Here is a 25,925-nt window from a genome sequence, read left to right as displayed (position 1 = left end):
AATGAATGAATATAATATACAAGTTTCACTTTTTGAATGGAATTAGTGAAATAAATCAACTTTTTGATGATATTCTAATTATATGACCAGCACCTGTACATGTCTTGTACAACATTTAAAACTAAAAGTGGCCTGTAAGGAGATATTTCATATTTCAACCAATCGGCACATTTTAGTCTGACAATAGCCTGTTTGGAAAAATCCAACTAAAAATGTGTAGCTTTATATATAAGGCCGAGCAACATTATAACTCATGAAATTAAGAATAAAAGGCTACTGTCAGGAATTCTATTAGTGGCTCTTTAAAATGCAAACGTTCGTCATCTGAGTCACTCCTAGAAGAGTCCTCGCTGTCCAGTTTGTGTCTTCACCCGTGTAGCACGCTGTTTATTAAACCACTGTTTATTAAAATGCTGAATTTAGTATTATATCAGCGTGAACTTGATCCTTCTCCCCAATTCACAGGACAAGAGTGACACCAGAAGAGAAATATTCATCATTTTGCTTAGTTAAAAAATACGTAATTATTTTAGACACAAAAAATTGTTACAAAATAAGTGTTACATCATTTAAAAAGTTTTAGACATTGTACTAAATAATGTGATTTGTTTTTCTTTCTTTTTTTTATATCACCTCTTGGGTGATATTACTATATCTGATACTAAATTAAATTGTCTAAGCTTTCATTTTTGGTACACAATATTGTCGCTATCCATAATGCATTTGCATTTTAGTATTACAATATATTGTGACACGATATATTGTTATACCTCTGCATTGTTTTGAATGTTGAACACTTGTATCAATATATATGTATATTCAATATCCTGCGATCCAACAGAGGATCAGAGGTACGGAGAATGGATCAGTTTTTATCGGGAAAGACTGCCTAGTTAAAAGTTTAGCCATGTCACTACTGATTTTTGAACTAATCAATCATGTTACCAACTTTACAGCACGTGTTGTGAATTTCACTGACACTGTAGTAGGGTCGCTTTGTGAAAACACCTAAATGGTTAATTATAGAGATAGTAAGACAGAAACTCACCTGTTCCCCACTCATATTGGTCTGAAAAGGTAAAGAGGTGTTTCGGGTCTCGGGAGACTAGCGTAAATTGACCGACCGCGCCATCTGCTGTTTTTGGAAAAGAAAGTTGCTCAGTTGCATTGTGAGAAAATCAAACCAAGTTTCCTCATAAAAAGGCAAATGAGTCTCACAGTTGTAACACACAATACATATATTTGTCCATACCTCTGCATTTTCTCTCAAATAGAGTTTTGTATTTGCAAATCACTTTGCATTTGTTTGAAAGTCGAGTTTTTCTTTGCAAAGCAGATTGTGTTTATTTGCAAAACACTGGATTTGTTTGTATAATTTTGGCACAATATTCACTCCATATTTCATCCCAGTATTTCTGTGATATGAATGACTGTAATAATACTGTGTAGTTGAAAAGACTGTTTGAAGCTGTTTCTTGCCTAAACATGCTAACTATCTGCACTTTGTGTCAGCGGCAGCGCAAACGCAGATGTAAATTTTCCGATAAGACTTTATCAAAGGATTAATAGACATCGTTGTCATTTAGAAATCAGATCACGTGTGTTTGAATCGAGATCGCCATCTTTTAACGATAATCATGCAGCTGTCATTTTAAAAAGGAAAAGTGCTGAAAAGAAACAGTAGAGCATGGTGAACTGAACATGTCTGAACTGATAAAAATGTATGCATTCAAAGCAGTGTAAGTTTCTTCAGTTCTATCTTGACGACTTGATTTTAGCATGGTAATGGATATGACAATGTTTTTGGTATTGGCGGAATAGGTCTATGCTGCTGAATTGCTGCTGCTGTTGGTTACTGCTACTGCCAATACATATGCTGATACGGTGCTGTGAGTATTTAAGACATACTGCTGCTGCACAAATAGCATATAAAATAACCTGTAGCAGATCTATACAGGTGGAGCTGGGGAAGGCGGAGGGTTTTAGAGGAACTATAAAAGCACGCTGGGAAATGCTCTAGTAAATGCTAGCCAGCCATTTAAATGTAAAGCAGAAAGCTCATTGGCTGCGTATGCAACACAAACCAATGAGCTTGTGCCAAGTACTTTAACGCTATGAATATTATCAGTTAGCACTAAAGGGATACTCCACCTCAAAATGAAAATTTTGTCATTAACTTACCCCCATGTCGTTCCAAACCCGTAAAAGCTTCATTCAATTATATGCTTTACGCTTTGATTTGAACGCAAACAGCATATCCCTGCGTCCAGGGGATATTCTCCAAAATGGAGTAACGAGGAGACGTTACGGTGCCTAATTGTTGAATAAAGTCATTATTTTTGTTTTATTTCCGTACAAAAAGTATTCTCGTCGCTTCATAACGTTACGATTGAACCACTGATGGCAGATGGAGTATTCTGACGATGTGTTTCATACTTCTCTGGACCTTGACAGTGTAATTTACTTGGCAGTCAATGGGACAGTCACAAGCCTCTCGGTTTTCATCTGAAGATGAACGAAGCTTTTAAAGGTTTGGAACGACATGGGGGTAAGTGATTAATGACAAAATTTTCATTTTGGGGAGGAGTATCCCTTTAAGGACCCATCAGCCTGCACCATCTAGTTTCATGACACAACTTGGCATTTAAATGTGTCTCCCAATGCATAAATGTAAATACCCTCCGAGGGTAGTTTAGAAACTGACATAATACATAAAAAATAGAAAAAAGCAGGTGTTTGGAGCTGAAATGTGCATAATTAGACATAAAACATCATAATCATAATATAAAGTTTGTATGTACATTCCACAGTGCATTGTATTGTGGACACTTTGCAGGCAAGTTCATGAACCTAAAACTAAAAGAGAAAAAGGCACAAAATTACAGGAAAAAAAAATAGGTGAACTAGTAATTCTGAAAAATGAAAGATTCATGCCTTAACATTGCAACACAATGGAAGGGTTTTACTTTTAACCTTCTTTCTTTCTTGAGAAATTTAAGTTTTTCTTTTGCATTTTGTGAAACAGAAACCGTGAAACTGTGTGTATGCTTGCGTGTTTCTCTGTGTGTGGTAGATGCCGTAAACAGCTCAGTCTGAGCTAGGTCTATCAGTCATCATAGGACCAAAAACTTTTGTGGTCCAACCACACGGACAGCGTTCAGGCGCGCGCACACAAACACACATACATGCTTGTGGCTGTGGCATCACACTCTGAACAAAGGGGCTGTTGCCGTCTCTCTGTCACATCAGAGTTAAGAGACATACACACACATTTTGCCCCGGCACAAACACGCATACCCATGTGCGGACACACACACACTCGCTTTGACACATATACAGCTGGCTTGGGGATGTTTGTGGTTGATGTCCTCCCCATAGGAAACCGGGTGCGTAAAATAGTAACCTTGCTCATGGGCTGGTGGGGTAGTTGAGAGGATGTTAGCTGTTTAAAACAGACAGTCTGAGATGATCAGTGTCTCTTTTTTTTCTTGCTCTCAATATGCAGAGATGTTGATTGATTTCCCCAAAAGTATAAAAACTGTAGCCATGAGGCACTTTCAGAACATTTGTTGCTGGTTTAATCTCTCTGTCCATCCTGACACAGTGAGTGTGAGTTTTTTGACTGGACTTTAATAATAATAATTTGTTACATTTATATGGCACTTTTCTGTGTACTCAAAGCGCTTTACATAGAAAGGGGGGAATCTCCTGAACCACCACCAGTGTGCAGCTTCCACCTGGATGATGCGACAGCAGCCTTATTGCACCAGAACGCCCACCACACACCAGCTTATTGGTGGAGAGGAGACAGTGATGAAGCCAATCAGTAGATATGGGGATAATTAGGAGGCCATGATGGTCAGAGGCCAATGGGCAAATTTGGCCAGGGTGCCGGGGTTACACCCACAAAGAGTCAGGACCTCGGTTTAACGTCTCATCTGAAGGACGGTGCTTTTTACAGTATAGTGTCCCCGTCACTTTACTGGGGTGTTAGGACCCACACAGACTGCAGGCTGAGCACCCGCTGCTGGCCTCACTAACACCTCTTCCAGCAGCAACCTAGTATTCCCAGGAGGTCTCCCATCCAGGTACTGACCAGGCTCAACCCTGCTTAGCTTCAGTGGGCAACCATCCTTTGGCTACAGGGCGATATGGCTGCTTGGCTATATGTTTGTCAAACCAGTGGCCAACAGAGGGAGTGTTGGGAAAAAATAATCATAATTTTTGCAAATACATTTGATGCAGAAATAACACACTTAATCTTACTTAAGCGCGCGTTATTAAAAGTTAACTGAATTATTGAAAAAAGCTAAATAGAATTACAATATAATTGCATATTGCTTTGGAACTCTAAACAAATCGTGTTTCAGATAGATTCACAGTACCTTAAAGGAACAATCCGCAAAATAAATATTCTGCCTTTGTTTACTCACCTTTATGTTGCTCTAAATCTATAGGACTTTCTGTCTTTTCTTCTGTGCAACACAAAAGTAGATATCCTAAAAAATGTCTAAGTATTTTTTGGCCCATGCAATAAAAGGCAAAGGGGTCCAGTGTTGTTTGGACCCTCTCCAAAATATAATTTGTAGAAGAAAAACTTCATGCAGGTTTGGAACAACATGAGGGTGAGGCTGAGCAAATGATAGAATTTGTAAGTCAGAGATAAGTTACTGTAAATTGTCTCACCAGCTTGCTGAGCTCATTTCATCATAATCTAGGAGTATTTGTGTACATATTTGCTGTGTTTACATACATATCTGCTGTATGTACATGCAAACATAGGTTCAAACAGAGCGTATGTTTTTAAGTTGTTGGTTGACTCTGATCTGCATGCATGATAGGTGTTTGTGTCAGAGGAAGCATGCCTCGTCAGTAGAATCTCTGTCTCTGATCCCTCGCTTTCTCTCTCTCTCTCACCAGCTCTCTTTTTGACCCTCCCACTCTCTTAGGACAGACTGCATGCTCTCTCTTTCCCCATCCCCAGTCAACCTTCTTTCTGTCTCCATTCTCCTCTTTCTCTCTCTCATTCTCTTCCCCCTCTCTCTCTTGCTTTCTCTGAAAGTTATCTGGTGAGGAATGGAGAAGACGTTTGGATGATTTTGACTCCTCCATCAGGTTGTACATTTCTCTGACTCTTCTCTCTTGAGAGCTTGATCTTGATGTTTAGGAGTTGTTGAGTGCAGTGTTGTGTCCTTTAGACCGTGATTGGTGCTAACGGTGCGTGTGGGAGACTGAGACATGTGAGCTGTATTAGGCGAGTCTGGTGAATCTCAAATCATCTGCGGCTTAGTTACAGTGACTCTAATCTCATTGCTGTCTGATTCTGTCATCAACTGTTGCTGCTGTTGTTTAACAGCATTGTGTTTTATGGTCCTGTGGTTTGTAGCTGTTTAAAGCCAGGTGTTATATTTGTTTCAGAGAAAAAAAGAGGATATCGCAAACTGTTGTTGTTAGCAGAACTCTTGCTAACCCTGTCAGTGAAACTCTAAAAATAGTGCACTAATGCATGTGCACTTGAGTTTGTGTATGCTAATAAGACACCTTAATACACCACAGTGTGAAAATAAAGGAAAAGCTTTTAACAGAGTCAAGCAAATGATTAAACTACTGTGTTTATAGGCCACTGTCTGTGTATGTGAGAGAGACAGAGAGACTGTAATTTCTAGCATGCTGACAAAGAGATAACGCAGATATTTATATGCATAAACTTCTTATTGCAGACCAGATAGGCTATTTATTTAGAAAAAAAGATAATAGCTCTGACCATAATTTCTGATTGCATGAGCCCCATTTGAAGCCTAAAATGCAGATGTATTGTACATTTAAGCAATGTTGTATGAGAGGCTGTGTTATAGTCATAGCAAAAGGGCACCGATAGGAATAAATGTTTTCATCAAGATTAAGTTGTGATTTTTTTTTACCATGGTTAAGTGTTTTTGGCACTTTAAAATGGGTTTTTGAGTACATGTGTGGACATGCACAGTTGGTGGAAAGTTCTACTAAAGAAGAAAATGAGAGCAGACTAAATGAATGAATGAACGGTGACAGCATGGGAAGAAATGAGAGAGAGGAACAGGAGCTCAGACAGTGTTAAAAACCGAGACTACCCAAAGTACAGGGTTAATGAAATCCATATGTTTTATAAACTCAGAAACTGTAATATTTATATGACAGATTACATTTTCTAGACATGTATTTATGCGCACGTTCTTAAAAGCAAAACACTTTTGAAATGTTCTTTAGTCTTTGTGTGCGTGTATGTGTGTGTGTGAACATCTCTAAATATTATTTGGATTTTGACTAATCAAACTAGGAAATTACCTAGTTTTCCCTAGAGGATAATTATTATGAGTTAATCCATTTATCAATCCAAAATTGGGTCATAATTGAGGACAAAAAAGCAGTTAATCAAAAGAAGCAAATATTCTACCTCTATTAATTTTGTTTCTCAGTCACCATGCAGACATACATCTCCCACCAGCTGCAGAGACACAAGCTTGATGAACAGTGATGATAAAACTAAAAACTCTTTGGCGATATGAAGGATGCAATGTTCCTCTAAAGGGATGCAAGATTAACATAAGATTGAGCAAAACTGCGTGTTATGTTCCCTTCAAGTTTCTGTATAATTACCAGGCTTTGTGAGAACTGTCGGAGATGTAGGTGCATAATGACAAATTATGCATAAAAATATGTCTAAAAGCGGGGGCCGGTGAATTAATAGGTATCTGTGCTAATCATGAAGACATGCCAAACCAGAAACCAACTTCAAAGCTTTATATTTACCCCCACTAATATTGAAAATATCCGATTACCCATGGAAAAGTCGATTTGCAGAAATGCCAAAATAAATCAGGATGGAGGTGGAAGATTAGGAAATATATACTTTGAAATTGAAAATAGCTTTCCCCACTTCTCATTATATGCTGTTAGTAAGAGAATATGAAGTGTGGGTAGACTCGGGTCATCTTTGCTCACATTCAGTTGTAACCTACAAGCCCCCTGCAGTGATCACCAGTGCCGAGGTAATAGAGAAGAGGTCACGTCTGACTCATCCACTCCAAAACACACTGAATTGAGTTTTTCAATGAATGTAGTTTCACTGAAATTCACAAAGGGATTTCAGAAAAGGGACACAGCAGCCCTTAAGCACACACACACACACACACACAGGGTTATTTTTATGGCACACACTTCACAGAGTTGAACTGTGATGTTGAGACAGAGGCAAGGTCAGAGCTTCACATGTATAATGGCCTGCAACAACAAGGCAGAATGCAGTCACAGCACCTGAAAGCGACTGCTGCAGCTGAGCGTTTGTATGAAACCACTGACAGCTAAAACCAACAACCAAAAGTAGGCGTTAATCTCATCAATGCAGCTCTGCTAGCTGGCGTCTCATCTAACTTTGCTTTTCCCTCGTAAAATGTGCATGTGTGTGTGTAGCTATTAATCAGCTTCTTTCTAACCTCTCCTTCAACCTCCAAGGTCTCCCCTCATCTCCTCTCTGGTAGATTGTAGTACAGTTTAACTAGCACAGGTGTTGCGTTATCTAATGCATTTGTGTGGAGAGGTGTAACCTTCACTTTACAAACAAAGCAACATTAGCACAGTTAATCTGTTCCACTGTGGATCTGAGAGTGTGTGTGTGTGTGTATGTGACACAGAGGCATGTTATATCCAGAAACTGCCTCTGTGCTCTCATGTAAATATTTACTCAAGCTGAAATGAGTCTCCCTCTCTCCCCCGCCCCTCTCTTTTGCCCTTTCTCTCTTCCTCTCTCCCTCTTTCTGTTATGTCTGTGGTGAGCTATGGTAAATTTCAGACATGTGATTGGGGTGAAAGGCATCTAAGTGAGATTTTACACTGAAAAGCAGTACATTAAGTTGTACATCAACAGTAAATGACCAGTGCAGGTTTTCTGAAATAGTTGGCAGCCGTCTTTTTCAAGGTGAACACATTCCTGAAATGTAAACCGGGGCATTTCCTAGTTGTGCATTGCACAATGTTAATGCAAGTTGTGGTGGCAAGAAATACACTACGTGGAGTTCATTAAAACAATGTAATCTAATAGTGTAATAGTAAATCTGTGAGTTTAATTATTGCAAAACCAGCAACGTTACACCTTGATGCTTAGTCATATAATGTAGCGATTCAGTAGCTTTATTTTATTACTGCATGATTTCTGTATGTGTGAAATAACTGTATATATGCTGATTTGGTGCTCAAGAAAAATGTCTTAATTATTAATGTTGGAAACCATGATGCATTTTTTTTTTTTTTTCAAGATTTTTCAATAAGTTGAAAAAGTTGATGGAAAAAGTTCAAAAGAACAACATTTATTACATTTTTATTTATAAAATATATTCTCTTTTTTAAATGTGAAATTGTATTACTGTTTACTTTATGGTTATACTACATGTCATTTCAGAGTCATTACATTGCAAATTTAATTTTTATTGACAAATGGTTTTACGGAACCATATGAAACCAACATGAATACAAAAAGTGTGTTTTTCCTTTTGTTTATTGTCATCTCTCTTATCTGTCAGTGACCCATAAACACACAACACTTCAGTGTAGTGTGTGTGTGTGTGTGTGTGTGTGTGTGTGTGAGTGAGGGGGGAGACAACTGACCGCAGACAGTTTAAGCGCTTCCTCTTTCCCATGGTCTGGGGCACAACCCGAGAGAGACAACACTGTCATAATCACGCACATCTCGCACACATCGCACAAAATTCCTAATGGCAAAAAGAAAAAAAATCAGCTGCACACACAGAGTTCAGTTTCCCTCTAGACAAGCACACATTCGCTCACACATCCAGTCATATACAGTGAAGCTCAACTCACACTAGATTAAATTTTTTTTTTGAAAGTTTTCACTAATGTGTGTCTGAATATCCTCTCTGTGAACTTTAATGTCTCTTAATTGTTAATGACAACAGTTAGTGCTTAGGTGTTGTGATGGAGTTTTAAGTGATTAAAATAAAGACTGCCGACTGCAGAGAATTCTTAACTTGAATATTTTAGCTGTGAAGCTTTAAAGGGGATGAATTAAGAGAATTAACTGATCTGAGAGGATTTTAGACTGTCAGCACTGTCAAATCTCAAGAAATTGTCTCTTAATTTGTTCCATTTTCAAGCATCAGCACTACAGCCATCAAATACTGTTTGTGTAACAAAATCACTGCCTTCAGCGACACATTTCAAGACAATTGCTGTCAGAGTTTAATTGTATGCTGTAAGCAACTTTCCCATTGTAATGCATAATCAGTATTGGCCTGAAGTCATACTATAGGTTAATAGTTTTGTGCTCTATAAATGTATATATTTAGTTGATTTGATTTAGTATTTGTTTGATATTTCTTGAATATCTGTAATTTTTTTTGCATTTTTTTGCATTCTGTCATGCAGATATTAAGCCACACTCTCAGGGGGAAAAAAAAATGTTCACAAGCTGTCACTAGACTGGTACTTGTTTAAAAGGTACTAATATGTACCATTTAGGTACTAATATGTACCTTTAAGGAACTAATATGTACCCTTAACGGTAAACAAGTACAACAGTGTACCTTTTTTTGAGAGTGCACAATATTTCATGTGTTCTTCGGATCCATTTGTTTAGTCTGGCAGTGTGAATTTGGTTCATGCTGTTTAATGCATTTTGTTTAGAGCAGTGCCAGTCGCTTCTGGACATGCTCAGATCATTTACTCTTTAACACATCCTGACTGTGACTCAGTGTCTGTGTGTGCATGTGTTTCTAACAGTGGTGGGCCGTCAGGGCCAGCAAAGCCTTCTCTGCTGGCCTAGACACTATCAGACTTAGTTTAAATTTTTTTTTTTTTCCATGAATGTGTATTAAATTATTTCCAATAGACTATTCTCTTCATTTCATAGCTTTTCTCTTGGTCGCGCTGCTTCCAGTAGTGTATGTTTATATTAGAGCTTTTATCCAATCATATTTCAGCAATCGTGTTGCCAGGGTAAAAGAGATCCGCCTTCAGAATCAACAGTGCAGGCGTCTGTAGCTTAAAATCAATGGCAATGAAACTGTGAAAGTATTCGTAAAGATGAAAAACTACTAGAGTATGGTAGGTTATATTTCATTTTTGACTTTTTATTGCTTTATACATTGTATTCTAATGTTATTTGCAAGATATAAAGCCAGGTTTAAGTTTCCGTAAGAATATCTCAGTTTCCTGAGAAGTCGAGCTGTATTAACTGTTCACTTTTTCCTCCGGCCGCAGCGCCGCTGGTAAGTTAGAGGCAGGGAGACTCGGCGTGAAGATGAGAGTCCTAGGGGTACGTTAAAACACATGTATACGCTTTTCTTCATCGTCTTGTATGAATTATTTTAATGTTTCTTGGTCACTTTCCCGGTAAAGCAGTAAGAGTTTGTTAAATTGTTAGGTCAACTTTAAAACACATGTAATCGCCTTATTTGTTTTATACCAATGTTATCTGTAAGGTATAAATACGTTCGAGTTAATAAATGTCTGTAAGAACATCGGGTGGACTCTATTTGTTTAATTTTGTCAGGTTAATGCCTCAGCTAGAGTTAGTTGAATTGTGTTAATTGGGTTTCTTGCTTTAGTAATAGCATTCATTCTCGCTACATAAGATACCTGTCTGTGATGCAATGCATTGTTACACTGCATTTCTGTGTAATATTTATGGTTTCTATAGCCTTGGCATCATTATGATGGTATTAAGAAGGTGTATTAATTCATATAGGAAGCCATTGAAGGCCTAGGTGTAAAATGCACGGCCCGCCACTTGTTTCTAATGTTGTGAAACGGCAATTTTAAAGAAGTATAACAAACATGTTGGCTTACTGGTGATGATAAAATCTAGAAATAAAATCTGACGTATTATAGCACTAGGTAGGGTATGTTATTGTTGTAAGCAGTTAGGGATGTAATGATTACTGGTTTGATGATAAATCATGATAAAATTCCCCACGATTAGTATTACCGTTTCATATTTTAATTATCATTAAAACCGTATTCGATTACCGCGATTTGAACAACTAACGATAAATAAATACTGTGCAGCATAAAGCACAGTTTTAAGTAGCAGTCTCACGTAGTAGTTTCGTTTTGAGTGAAAACAGGGTGGGAAAGATGGGAGCTTTTAAAAGAGTGCTTACTGAATTATACAAATGAATATATGAATTAATTAATTATAAGAATGTACCTCTGAAGGTTCTGACTGTCTTCAGAAACGATTCGATGGCATTTTGTTTTCATCTTTGCTCCATGTAATACCTACAGAAAGTGTTCTTAATCGCAATACTGCTTTGTCCACAGAGTTTACGGACAACAGCTGTAATTCTCAGCGCCACCTGCTGTCAGAGAGCGGATTTACAGAGAGTTACATTTATATTCAGCCTGTGTGCAGTTTCTGTCTGGCCAAAAACAGTCCGAATTTGCGTGCCCTGCTGTAAATTTTGACCTGTTGAGGAAAAACAAGCTTATGTGGATTCTGCACATTTCAACAATTCAGATAAGTTATCTAGAATGTATGGAGCAGATAAAATACATATAATCATTTATTAATCAATTATCATTTTGACTTAACCCTTTTCTTTATTTAAAAGCTGAAATGTGAGGTTTAGCTTTTTATGAAACTTTTTTCAAAGTTTTTTTTTTAAGCTTTACATTATTTATTTGAACATGCTATTAAACTGTTGTCAGTCAAGTTCAGTTAATCTGAACATCATTGGTGATGTTATTGGTGTAGTGATTATGCAAACAAAAAGTCATTTTATTTGTTGTTTGTTGATTTTTAAATATAAAACATGAAGTGATTTATGTGTTGGTACTTTTTGAACATCTCCAGCACATTTTGACAATACTGTGATAATACTGATAACCATGATCATTTTTGTCACTATAATCGTGATAAGAAATTTTCATACCGTTACATCCCTATAAGCAGTTCCTTAAAATCTTGCTGGTTGGGTTACATGTTTGGTACAAAAATGAGTGGACACAACATTTAGTGGAAACAAATGTGTGTATATATATATATATATATATATATATATATATATATATATATATATATATATAAATTGAGGTTGGTGTTGCTGGCGACACTACAGATGAAGATTTCTGCGTGGCATCTGTGTGGAGTTTTCTTTTAACAGTGTGTCATTCACAGCAAACAAACTCATGCAAACAAGAGGTCTTTGCATCTCTCACAAGGCTCTTTATTGCAGATGAACAATACTGCCCTGTTAAAGCCTGCATATGCAAATCATCGTCGTTACAACATCAGCACTCCATAGAACTGATCAACGCGTGTGTTGTTTGTTATTCATTTGTCTGATGCTCTTAGCTGTTTACTCTTTTAAATTATTTTGATTGTATTGTATTCATACACACAAGCGTTTGAGTTAGGTCATCTTTCACCTCAATGTTAACACTTGAGATTCGGCTGACAGCTTTTCTAATATCTCAGAGCATAATGAAGGAAGGATCATCTATATCCTGTTAAGTTGTGAAAATTTAAGCGTTCACATGCAAAGTTGTGCATGACACGAGAGCATGGTAAAAAAGTAAAAAGTCTTTGATGTGCTGCCATTACCAACATGCCCTAACATTTAACGTCTTCTTGCATGCTTTGTCGCATTTACTGTTGTTCGTTAATTTTTTCAATTGTGTGAACTCATTTAGTTCATGAATTTTTTCATCAATATGAATTCAAGCTCATTTCCCCTATTTTTACTTTTAAGTTAGGTTTGCCATCAGCCAATGCTCACATAAAACACAAATCATTTAATGCTGTTAATGCTGTCATCAAATTTAATGTCAGCTATTTATTAGTTATTAGCAACAACAACAACAAAAAATCAACTAATCAATATCAGCCTAAATTTAGTAATTTTAATTTTGTACTTTTCATTTAAAACGTCCTATATAGTGATATAGTAGACATTAAGACTAACCTGTTTAACATTTTGCTGTACCATATAGAGGGTAGACAGTGGAATTGAATGTTTGTTTTGTCAATTCTGCATGTGTGTACAGTTTTTCTGTGGAAGTGTTAAATGTGAAGTCTATTTAAAGTAGCCTCTTCACCAACCTTAACCTTTAACTCCAGACCACAACAGTTTATCATGCAATACTAACCCACCCACTCGCCATCTTTTCTGCCGCTTTCTTGCTCTCAGTTAGGGCTTTAATCTGGTCACGGTATAAGCATTAGCTCTGCTGGATTACACACACACACACACACACACACACACACACACACACACGCACGCACTCAAATTCCAGCCCCTTAAGACATGAGTGTCATCTGGTGCAGTTGTGTGTGTTCTGTTTGGAGAACAAACAGCCTAAAATGCTTGAAACGATGAAGTGACAGCCTGTGTAGAGATTAATTTGAGATGTGCAGAAATGTATAGTGTTTCGTTTATGATGTTCTCTGTGCAGAGTACAATAGAGTTATCCAGTTTGTCACAATTGTTTCAGCAGTGCCATAGTGTATGGATGTGAAATTGCTATAGACAACCTAGTGACTTAATTTGTGTGTGTGTGTGTGTTTGCTTGACTATGAGCTATATTCTATTGTGTGCTCTTCTCTCAGTATGTGATATCTGAATTAATCTCATGATTTTATAGATTATAGGAGCCCATCCATGTTGTCATATGCAGGCCCACGCAGAACCTGTGTCTACAGAATTGAGCAGATTGTGCTCTAGGCCTGGTCAAATGACATCTTCAAAAACCTGTTTTTGAGGTTTATTACTGTAAGGTATCTATTTTCATGTTTTTAACAACATATTTATTTATTTACTTTTTTTTTTTTAATTTGTATTACTACTTTTATTATACAGAACAGGATACTGTAGATATAGATTTGTTTTGTTTTTTTCAGTGCTCAATAGAGAGAATTATGGAAGAGAATTCATGCCATGTTGAATTTAGCCATCATTCAGGAACAATGATAAATGCAATACATCATTAAGAACCTGTAGAAATTATACCACAGTGATGTAATTACTTACTTAGCTGTATTTAATATATCTTATTACTACTATAATTTGATGTCTACAATTTGATGTGGAATCTGAAATACATTTGAATTCACTGCAATGCTGTGCATTAGGCAAGTTAATAATTGATCACTTTATTGAATACCATGTAATTAAAGGGATATTCAATGATATTCTTAACTTGAGAGGTGTAAAGCATCAAACAGTGGAATGCAGTGTATTTGAGCTGATTTCAGCATTTCATTTTGGTGCAAATTATTCATAAAAAAACGTGAAATAAGACACATTGCATTCTAAATGTCAATATCACCATTATTATATCATTTAATCATAAACCAAAAACCGCAGTATAATATGATACGGTACCTTTCTGGGGATCTTATCAGGAACAACAGCAAATTATGATGATAAAAAAAACACCTAACTTTTAACAAAACCCTTACATTGTGCACTTTACTTGATTTAATTAAATATATATTAATAATATATTTTGTTAATAAATAGATTTTAATTAGTGAATCCCCCCACACACACACTCTGGTAGAGGAGTACCGTAACAGCGCCAGTCAAGTAATGGTCAGTATGGTTTGACGTGTTAAGAACCACATGGAATCTTCTAGACAACTGTGAAAAGTTAGTGCTGTAGACAATATTGCAGACTGAATATATCAGACTATTGAGTTAATTGAATTGTCTATGCAGTCAAGAGGACTGAAATGTGCAGACAGTCTTGCAGGCTGAATATTGTCGTCAAATGAGCAGAATGAATACGGACACGTGGGTCATATCTATAAATTAAAGCATCATGAAGCTCTATTAGACATCTTAAGAGACTGACAGGGATTTATGTTTGCATATGATGGGGGGATAATGGTGAAATGCATTCCTTTTTTTATATTGAAAAAAAAAAGGACAGTTTTTTGAGGTTTTAAAATCTGCGAAAAGTGACTAGAGGTGAACAAGTTTTAACTGATATTTTGGGAAACAAAACATTTTTGCCTGAAAATGTGTTTTTTTGCAGTATCGTTTGCATTTTTCACCTGTCACCAGATGTGTTATTTTTGGTGAACAGGGTCAAGAATATAGCAGAATCTGACATTCAGACAGCTTCAGAATGCAATGTCAATGTTTTGATGTTCACTGTACCGCACTGTTTTTTTTTCATTTAAGTCACTATTTGGTTAAGTGCAATTATCAAATTGCAAAAGACTGCAATTTAACTATATTTTAATTATTTTGATGAGCTGTTTATTTCAGAATGATGTGCTGCTCTGTGTTTGTATCATGTGCTGCACACATGTAAAAGGTGTTTTTAGCTGCTCAGTTTCCAGTAAATCCTGCTACACTAAAGCTGGATTCAGACATACATTGTGAGCTGCGTGTTTTATTATGCGTTGTCCCAATGTGGTTTTCCACTAAAATAAAAGCTTAAAGGTTTAATGCTTAAAGACGTAAATATTTAAGAAGTATTTGACAAGTAATTGACTGGCTGTTGAATTATTAAAAAATGTGGCACACCCGAGGTGGTAATGCATCATTTTAGAGCTAGTACTGAAGGCGAGAGAGAGCATGTGTGAATTACCTCAGTCTGTGTGGAACTCAACAGTGTTCGGCAACCTCAGCAGTGCTGAGGACAACACGTTTCTGACATTACAAATAACAAGTAACAGTGCAGTAATTACAATAGTATTACTATCATTTTTATGACTTGAGTAAAAAGAATTAATAATAATGAAAAAAAAAACTGTATTTTATAGTATTATGTTTAAATTGATTGGCTTCCTGAAACAACAGTGTGAGTGTAGTTGTGGCAAAGAACAAAATGGCAAACGCAAAGACATTTTTTCCACTCTGCTCAGTTTGGACACTGAAAAGGTCTGAGAAGGTTCTTGTAAAGAGTACATCCACGCTCTTAAAGCATCTCTTTCTATTGGCATCAATGTGTGGTCTCTCTGTTCTTTTGCCTGGATGTTTTTGCAGCAGCAATATGAGATGATGATTTCCTATTTAGATTAAATGTTTACATTTGTGGTTCAAATCATTTGCAGTAGGTAGTATGACAAAATAATCACAATTCAAGTTTTTGGCCAAATCTTGTAGCCATAATATATATGTGTCCTGAACAATGTAAGAAAACAACTGCAGAATTCTTGTATCTCCTGGAGTATCACCAGGTAGCCAACCCTGTCTGAGTTTTTTTGACTCAGAGCTAAAAATATAAGTACCTTTGTGTTCTTTCTGCGCTTAGTTTGTGTTATTTGAATTCATCTCATGCTTTTTAGTTTAATGAGTCAAGTTTCCAGTTACAAGTCGGTCTAACAATCTTACCTTACATGAGTCACCAAAACCTAATTACCAGTCTCTCGCGCCCTCTCTTTCTCTGCTGACTTCAGCCCACAGACCTTTGAGCGCTATAACAGTTGAGTGTGTGTTGAGTTGTCTTTTCCCTTGAAGCAAGTTAACGCTCTCTGTTGTAGGTAGGCCTTTCTGAACAGACCCTCCACGCATTTTACACTCTGTGCCTCCACTTCTCTGTTTCTCTGTTGGAGTGCAGTGCATATAGTACGGGAGTATGAAGGTAGATGAAGTATCAGTTCATTATATAAGGCCAGCAACACATTTTGGATTATTTGGAACAGACTAACCGTTTGCGTAAACATAAACTATCATAATATATGTGACCCTGGACCACAAAACCAGTCTTAAGTCGCTGGGGTATATTTGTAGCAATAATACACAAATAATACAAAATACACTGTATGGGTTAAAATTATAGATTTTTCTTTTATGCCAAAAATCATTAGTATATTAAGTAAAGATCATATTCCATGAGGATATTTTGTAAATTTACTGCTGTAAATATATCAAAACGTCATTTTTTGATTAGTAGTATGCATTGCAAAGAATTCATTTGGACATGCAATTTTCTCAATATTTAGATTTTTTTGCACCCTCAGATTCCAGATTTTCAAATAGTTGTATCTCGGCCAAATATTGTCCAATCCTAACAAACAATACATTTGTGGTCCAGGGTCACATATTATGAAACCTGGCGGTGTTTTCTTATTAGAAGTAAAAGTGGGTGCATATGCATATAAAATGAAATGGAATATTGTAACATATAAATAGAAAACACTGAGGAGATGGAAATAATGAGGATATGCTCATAAAGACTTAAGGTCACTGTAACTGAGATCTGTACTATTTGTTTGGTCATTTTACTGTTGGAGCTCTTTGCAAAGTCTATACTCTGGTAAATGTTTGTATGTTACTGGATTGGATTTAAACATGAACAGTAAAAGTGGACTATTGCAATAGGGTACAGTTCGAAATCTGTGTATAAATCTATCGATAGTGGAGTCTGCGATTCATTCAGGTCATACTTACTTACAGTAAAGACCACACAACCACTCAAAGCCAAGTAGTACATTTCTTGATCTTTTATAAGTTCTTGCATACTGACCTCAGTTTCCTCTCAGAGCTTAGTTCACACAGTGCTACATTTTAAAAGTGTCACCTCTACTGACCTTAGCAGTGAGAACCAAAGAGTGACACTAAAGACAGACGCACATTGTACTGCCACTGTCATCTTCACATCTGATTATTCAGCAAATTTCTTAAGGAAATAAAGAGCATTTTTAGAACTTGGTAACAGTGTACTTAAATCACCAATTTATTTTTAAAGTTATATTTATGGGCGTTTTCTGCCTTTATTGGGACAGGACAGTAGAGAGCTGTCAGGAAAGCATTGGGTGGAGAGAGAGGGGGGCAGGATCGGCAAAGGACCTCGAGACGGGAATCGAACTCGGGTTGCAGTGAACGTAGTTGCTCTGTATGTCGGCGCACTAAGCACGAGGCTATTGGCGCCGACAAATCACCATTTTTAAATTGCTGAATAGACCTGTGAAGGCCGTATTACAGTATAATATAATATACAGTACATTAGTATTTTACAATATACTTTTGTAGCCTTTGTTAATTACATTATGAGAGACAAGCACTAGTGTCGTCCACCAGGAAAGCACTTGGCTGTCACTTTAAAATCTTGCTTAAATTAACTGACAGTGTCATTGTTATATTCACAGACTGTTTATGGAAAATGCATATTTGCAGTATGACTTTTTTTCTTTATCGTTTGTTTGCATTGCAGAATAATATTTCAGTCATGTGGTGTATTTTTGACGAACAGTTACTCACTGTTGACCTTTAACAGTGTGGGAATCTGATAACAGGCCTGTGAGCTCACATGACTTATGAAACTTTAAGTTCTTTTTCAAACGAGATCAAACGGTGGTGCTTGAGTTATGCACAACCTTTTTTAAAGGCTGCAGAAATATATCCACATAGTTCCCACGTTGTTTATAGTCTGTAGTATTTCATTTGTCAGTGTATTTAATTAAAAAAAGAGTTTTTCATTAGATTCCACTGTTTTTATTATCTCTTGTTAAATATAGAGAAACTGTATACTAGACAGTTTTTTTTATCTGATAGTAATGTAGGTGGTCTTTTCATATGAATGTGCTAAACTTATTATGAGCATTAATCTAATTTTATTCAATAAGTTTTCCAGAGCATGTTTATTCTGACATATTTAGCTGGATATCATTATGATTATGATAATGTGTTTTAAGGCCTTGTTCAGAATGTCAGTCCAAATCCTATTTTTGTGCATATCTGATAGGAAGCGGATCATATTTTGGCAAGTGCTAACGACAAAAAATCTCATGAAATATGATTTTTACACATCGGTTTCAAGCTATATTCATATGCAGTTCGCTTATCTGGAAACCCATTTCAATCTGGCCGCTCAGATGAGTGTAGGTTTTCTCACGCCGTATAAAGTGTAAACATGTCAGATGTTGTCATTGGGTCCAATGTTGTTTTGGGCCCTAGTACATTTTTTTAAAACTATTCCTTTAGGGTCACTATTGAGAAGTCTCTCTGTGGGATCAGAAAGAGTGAAGAGTGAGGGCGGAGATGACTTCTATAAATATCGCTGTCAGATACACTTTCTCCAGGTAACGTTACCTGAGCGCAGTCAGGTATATCATGACCACATTATACTCCTGAATCAATTGTTATCGTATGTCGTCCAGTTACGTAGCATTGCTGATTAAAGGTTTCATTTGCTTGGTTACGATTCAGACAGATACTCGGATGCAGAGGATTTAGATGCCTAGGGCAGATGGTTTTCTTCAGCTTCATCTGAGCTGCTAAATAAGTCACACAGGTGAGAAGAATAGAGTTGATTGGCATTGAATAGCACTGAATAGAAACTGATTGGAGTGATTAGTGGTGGTCTCATTATTGTTATTTCAAAAAGGTCAAAGGAACAGCACTGCATTCATGGAGACAGTCGGACCAGATTTGTTCATGTGTGTGTTGTCTGTACTGTGTGTGCTGACCGACTCGCTCTTGCACCCACAGCGTCCTCTGGGGAAGACATCAGTGGTGGCGTATAGCGTCTTCTCTTATCACCGAGTCCAATGGATGCATTGTTTGGCCTGCGTTTCAGACGGAAAGCCTGTGAGCCAAGCGGACACAGGTGCTCCAGCGTTTCACTTCCTGCAAGTAAAGCACGCCGCCGCTCCAGCGTGGGCCTGCCGTCAGCTGTCTTGGCTCAGAGACGCAGGTCTAGCGCTCAGCTCCAAATCAGCAACGTGCCGACGGGAGTCAAACAACGCAGAAGAGGACACTTCAGCAGAAGGAGGTCGAGCGGTGCGACGGCCTGCCTGACCCCACGGTTCGCTATCCGACGGAGACAGGCTGCCAAACACCATAGCATTCACGCTCAGCTCCTGGGCCCATCACTGCTCTTGGCTAGCGTGGTGCAAATGAGTGAAGATCACGAAACTGAGCATAAGAGTGCAGAAGAGTACTCCTCTCTCTCTGATAGTGACTGTAGCCAGGAGGAGCTCAATCAAGCAGGGATGGACTTAGAGTCAGACTCTGATAGGTGTATGACATGGTTAGCTCAGGGTTTGTTGTCGGGAGAAAGTATTCAGCCTCGCCCCTTCATCCGTGCCCCACGTTGCCTGCGGCGAAACTCCTCACACCTACTTCCTGCCGAGGCCGTTTACCGGAGCCCAGCCTCTTATGGGCTATACGGCCGTTACCGTAGGACCAGTCAGGCACAGGGTCTGTCCAATGTAGGTGGATTGTGGGCAGGGAGGCAAAATTCTCTTGCAGCTCGAGGATCAGGTGCACTGTACAGGACGAGCTCCCCTTGCTGGCCAGATCTCGGTTTTTCACACACACTGCAGGAAACTTACTACAACCCACAGATTGACACATGGAGTGCGTTCCTCTCGTATGTAGAGCCCTAACTACAGCTGTATGTCTTAGTATGTGTGTGTTTGTACCAGAAGCTACTTGAACTTTGCTATCACTTTTTGTTGCTGTGGGTATGTGAGAGCGCATGTCTCTCTTGTCGCTTTTGGGGAATTTTTTTTTATTTTTTATCAGCACTACATCATTTCAACCCTAAAGTGAATGACCTTAATGCTAGCCTTAGCACTCCAACAGTAATTCCAATATATGTGATTAGTAAGGAACTTCGTCTCTTCTATTCTTTCAGATAATTTGAAACAATAGTGAACTATTCCTTTAATTGTATATGCAAGAAATGTGATTGGTGGAGTTTGAGAGCAGTGGGTTTATTTTATGAGTGTCAGTTTGGAGTGCAGCTGAGCACAAAGTTTCAATGTTTCTGTTTCTCATTTATTTTTACTCTCTACTCTCATTTTTCAAATTGAAATATCTCTCTTCTCCTTTTTTATGGTTTACATGTGACGCACACTGTTAAACAACAGTACTCTGAATGTTTGACACTTTTACTGTTGTTCTTTGTGTATGTGTAGATCCGGACCATACATTGAGTTTCTGTTTATCATTTTTGCTTGATGTTTTATGGGACCTGTCTGTTTTGTGTTTGTTTGTAGGAAGGCCATTGCCAAGTCCGGTCTCCAGCACCTCTCATGCCAGCCCAGTGCTGCAGTGTTGGCCAAGGGGGAAACGGACAGAGAAATTCGCAGCACAGTGGACTGGAGTGTGAGTAACACAAACCCAAATAATCTAGACTTCAGATCTCTCTTCATTGTACTCTTGATAGTGCTACAGTTTCTTTCTCTGGTTTCACATTTAATTTGATGCTTTGTATTTGAGCAGGAATCAGCTCTGTACGGAGAGCACATCTGGTTCGAGACTAATGTCTCTGGGGACTTCTGTTACGTCGGAGAACAGCACTGTTACGCCAAATCCCTAGTGAGTGTGTGTTTTATAGGAATGTCAGTATATGTCCCTCTTAAAGAAAGAGTGAGTAAACAGAGGAGAGTAAATAGCAGGGAGAAAGTGAGATGCGACAAATTTTAGATTCGAGAGAATAAAGGATGGTATAATATACAGCAAAATGGTGATCAAGAATATAGAAATAGATGGAAGGTAAAGGGGGGAAAAGAGAATCTCTCAATTGCACATATCTCTTTTTCTTTCACATTTTCTCTCTGTGTGATGCTGCCCCCTGGTGGCTGACTTGCAGAATGCTTTGCATAATAATTTCAGCTTCGAATTATGTGCATTAAGTCATGATTAAGTTAATTATTGTTAATTTTGTATCAAGTGAAGATAACCTCTGTCAGAGTAAATCTAGTGTCTCTTTTTCCTGGTTTTCACAGCAAAAGTCTGTTGCTCGGAAAAAGTGTGCTGCTTGCAAGATCGTAGTTCACTCCATCTGCATTGAACAGCTGGAAAAGGTGAGTGCCGTTACCAGTGGAAACACAAAAGTAGAGTCATGATCTGACACTGCATCACAGACCATACGTGTTCCTCCCTTCAGTTATTGGACTGGAAAGCTCCGCCCCAAGGGGAGGGGCTTGATGAGGTGCCTCTCAAAGAGCCATCATTCAGAGTGAGAAACCCTCTAGCTTTTTCTCAAACTCGGCTGGGGCTAATGGATCACTCACACATCTGATCTTTGTAAAGACTGGTGACTGTCTGGCCTGATAAACCTAGAACAGCCAAATAACAGAATCCTGTTAACATCTGGAGCCACTTTAGCTCTGTCCATCCAGCCTGTGAAGGGATCATCCAATTTTTTTTTTTTTTTTTTGTTTGTTTTTTGATAACTTAATTGGTTTGACAAAATCTGGTTTAACTCAGCAATTCAGAAAGGTTTTCTCGCCAGACATATTCTTTTTCTTATTAGTACCTTAATCACTGTCAGTGTGATTGGGCAAGTCATTGTCGGGTTGGTGGAGTTTTATTTTATCCACGAGGCACAGATTCTGTGTGCTCAGTTTTGATTTGGCTGGTGGCTTCAACAGTTTATGCCTGGTATGTGGGGCTGATTGTGGTGAAATGATGTTTGATCAGGGATGATTTTAATCATACTTCACACTAATCAGTTTAACAAACTCAGAGAAGACATAAAGGCAAGTGGTGCTTCTGGTTTTTGTTCTGTTCTCATATCCGCTTTTAAAATTCAAAAATTTATTTTTCCCTCTTTAGAAGTATTGAGCTCAGTTGGGAATCTCCAAATCTGAGCATGTTTTCTGGAAAACAATCCATCAGTTTGTGGTTTTGATGAGCTACTGTATGTTTCATTCTTAGGGTTTAAATTAGGGCAAATACTGAGTAGTATTGTAGAAATAATACTTTTTCATTTTCTTTCAGATAAACTTCAGATGTAAACCATCTTTCAGGGAGTCTGGTTCACGGAACATCCGGGAAGTGAGTTTCTTCTTTTCCTTTATTTTCTAAATATCTCTCCCATTCTGCCTGTTTTCCAATTCTGTCAAACTTATTGCTGTTAAAACCTACATAGCTCGATATAAACAGCCAACAGCAGTCTGCTAAGAGACAGTTTTCTCATCATTGTATTTTTATTATTTATAAATAACATTTTAAGATAATAAGTTCTTCATTTTCTTCATTGTTATTTGTAAGTTTAAGATTTATAAGCAGCTGTCTGAATGACCCCAGACTGTTTTACACACACACTTTAGGGGCAGGTGCTGTTTGCTGTTTAAATCTTTCTTTTACCCTTTTTGCCCTCTGTTTTCCTTTTTACACGTCCCCTATGTCGCTCTCACTGCTGTAATCCATCCCTCGTCTCCTCATCCCTGTCCTTCCATTGCACTTCTTCTCCCTCTGTGTGCCCTGTCTCTTCCTGTTTCCCATCTTGCCTTGGTGGGTTAGCATACCTGGCGACGCAGAGCTTTCAGAGGTCGCCGTGCTTTGGAGCAAATGAGAGGTGCTGCAGCTAAATGTAGTGCGCACACCTCTATCACACAGGTATCACACACACTTTCACACAGCTGGGATGACTCCTTTACTTGGCTAAATGAGGGCTTGTGCATTTCTGTTGTTTTTAAATAGATCTAATTACAATTACTACGAACTAACTAGTTAGTTAGAATTATAATTGTTTTGTATTTACAACAAATAGATAATGATCCACAAATAAATTTAGTATATGTAAATGAACATTGTTTGTACTGTCTGAAGTAACGCAAGTGTGGGAAGTGCGTCAGAAATTGAACAGTGCATTATAGTTATTATAAGGGGAATTACAGCGCACTCTATTTTCTGTAATCACATCACATCTGTGTAAACCCAAGCTATAACACTTAACCCTAAAAGACAACTTAAAACTGCAAAACTTCATTTTTATAGCTTAAAAAATCAGAATTATCTTTCATATGGGTATGTTTAAGGGAGTTTGTACCCAAAGTATTTAAGTATTAATTTTCCAACACTCATATAGGCATTTCATCATGGCATTCAACTCATTTACAGACATTTTGAACACATCTCCAGAGGTCTTCTGTTCTCATGATTTCTGTTCTGCTGTCTGCTCCTTCAGATTTTATCTCTATTCCCCTCAGCATTACTCTTTTGATGTGCCATTTTTAGCACAGATTGTCATAATCTGTGGATGGCACAGCTATATGAGGTCTTGTGTGTTTTTTTATGGCAGCCAGCAATAGTGCGACACCACTGGGTCCATCGGAGAAGACAAGAGGGCAAATGCAAACAGTGTGGAAAGGTGGGTATAATGGATCACGAGTGTTCAGACATGATGTGTTTGAGACATTACATGTGTTATATGTACATATCAAAAGGCTAATGAATGAAGTCTAAAGTTTATAACAGAATCTGATCTCCACCTACAGGGGTTTCAGCAGAAATTTGCCTTTCACAGTAAAGAGATTGTAGCCATTAGCTGCTCCTGGTGCAAACAAGCAGTAAGTCTCTCAGGCTATATGCAATAGTGTGTTTTCATATTGTAGAGTATGTAAATGTGTGTAACGTTCCTCTCTTTCTCTGTCTGTCTGCAGTATCATAATAAGGTGACATGCTTTATGCTGCAGCAGATAGAAGAACCATGTTCATTAGGAGCACATGCTGCTGTTATAGTACCTCCTACCTGGATCATACGGGTTCGCCGACCTCAGGTATTAAACACATTACTTCTCTATTAGCGTTGTTGGGCAGTTGTATGGGAAACATCCATAAATTGAATTATATAATGAACTGAATTTGGTGGCTGTGTATATTATTAAGCAGTGCTATCAGCATCTCTATGGCTATTGTTTAAAAACTTCAAAATGTACGAGACAGCATTCTTTGTTCAGCAATAAGTAAAAAGTTTAAAGAAAAAAAACCGCGGTTGTGTTCTGTGTTTTCCATGAATTTTAAACACTCAGAAACTGTATAGAACCAAAGAGCATTTTTATGCTGAAATGTAAATCTTTTCATCCACAGGTACTGTAGTTTTCCATTGTGTTTTTAATGAATGTGATTTCTCTGTGGATTGCTTTTGTAATGTTATTGTGCTACTTTTTAATCGTAGTCCTCACTAAAGTCAAGCAAAAAGAAGAAACGAACGTCTTTCAAACGCAAATCCAGCAAGAAAGGAGCAGAGGTATGAGTACAACCAAGTAATTGTTTAGTTTGCCAGAGGATGATTCAATTAAACAAGCAACTTTTTGGGGGGATTTTACATCTTCACCCCAGTCTCTCTCTTTTTCTTCTTTACCAGGAGGTTCGATGGAAGCCTTTCATTGTGAGACCAATTCCCTCTCAACTCATGAAGCCACTGCTGGTGTTTGTAAACCCAAAGAGTGGAGGAAACCAGGTATTATTATTACAAGCTATAGCAAAAATAAGAAGTAATTATTTAGTATTCATTCTATTAATAATAATTAAATAAAACATAAAAATAATAATCACCTGTATCAACTGTTCTCTCCTATTTTCTCTCAGGGATCTAAAATCATCCAGTCCTTTCTGTGGTATCTGAACCCTCGGCAGGTTTTTGATCTCAGTCAGGGGGGTCCTCAGGAAGGGTCAGTACCTGCATGTGGAACCTGTTTTTGTCATCCGAACCCCTTTAACAGCTTTTCTTAGCTTTTCATCAACAAAAGCAGTTAGTTCCATCACGGTTCGTAGGGTAGCCCTGCTTCAGAACAACAATGCTTATCTGTCCCATTCTTATGATGTGTTTCAATAAGATAATTGATATTTTTATGTATATTCATTCTTTTTTATATATTTTAGCTTGGAGATGTATCGCAAAGTTCACAACTTGAGAATTTTGGCCTGTGGTGGGGATGGCACGGTGAGTGAGTGAGTGAGTGTGTGTGTGTGTGTCTATATGTGACAAAATAATCTGCTAACAAATAGTCTGTGAAAACCTTTTGTAGTTGTTCGGCGAATGGACACTGTAGGAATTATGACCCCCTCCACTGCAGTCTTATCTCCCAGCCTGTGAGCGGCGCGAGAGATGATTCTCTTTAGTCGTAATACTATTCACTATTCAGATGAGTCATGTGTTTGAGGAGTTTTCTGACATATAGTGCTGATGTGTGTGTCCTGGTTTACCCCGTGCTGTCAAATCTCCGTAATCCGTTTGTGTGA

General features: G+C 37.8%; 1 protein-coding gene across 17 annotated transcripts in view; it reads left to right on the top strand.

Moving 5' to 3' along the window:
• The window catches only part of dgkza (diacylglycerol kinase, zeta a), a 109,805-nt gene that overhangs the window by 50,178 nt on the left and 33,702 nt on the right, over positions 1-25,925 (top strand). For 4 of the 17 annotated variants that reach the window (XM_058781348.1, XM_058781351.1, XM_058781349.1 and 1 more), the window contains 13 exons: positions 20,948-21,056; positions 21,174-21,269; positions 21,680-21,757; positions 21,841-21,912; positions 22,677-22,733; positions 23,202-23,297; positions 23,983-24,051; positions 24,179-24,250; positions 24,344-24,460; positions 24,859-24,930; positions 25,048-25,143; positions 25,272-25,354; positions 25,566-25,626. In XM_058781348.1, coding sequence (XP_058637331.1) covers positions 20,948-21,056; positions 21,174-21,269; positions 21,680-21,757; positions 21,841-21,912; positions 22,677-22,733; positions 23,202-23,297; positions 23,983-24,051; positions 24,179-24,250; positions 24,344-24,460; positions 24,859-24,930; positions 25,048-25,143; positions 25,272-25,354; positions 25,566-25,626 — 1,078 coding nt within the window. Of the gene's footprint in view, positions 1-4,972; positions 5,116-19,433; positions 20,317-20,947; positions 21,057-21,173; positions 21,270-21,679; positions 21,758-21,840; positions 21,913-22,676; positions 22,734-23,201; positions 23,298-23,982; positions 24,052-24,178; positions 24,251-24,343; positions 24,461-24,858; positions 24,931-25,047; positions 25,144-25,271; positions 25,355-25,565; positions 25,627-25,925 lie in introns of those variants that run through there. The other 13 variants (XM_058781341.1, XM_058781342.1, XM_058781338.1 and 10 more) reach the window with 8 other exon arrangements.

This window comes from Onychostoma macrolepis, chromosome 07 (assembly GCF_012432095.1).
Source record: "Onychostoma macrolepis isolate SWU-2019 chromosome 07, ASM1243209v1, whole genome shotgun sequence".
Taxonomy (NCBI): Eukaryota; Metazoa; Chordata; class Actinopteri; order Cypriniformes; family Cyprinidae; genus Onychostoma; species Onychostoma macrolepis.
Note: the sequence above shows the minus strand (reverse complement) of the source record. Positions and strands in the feature narration are given on the sequence as shown.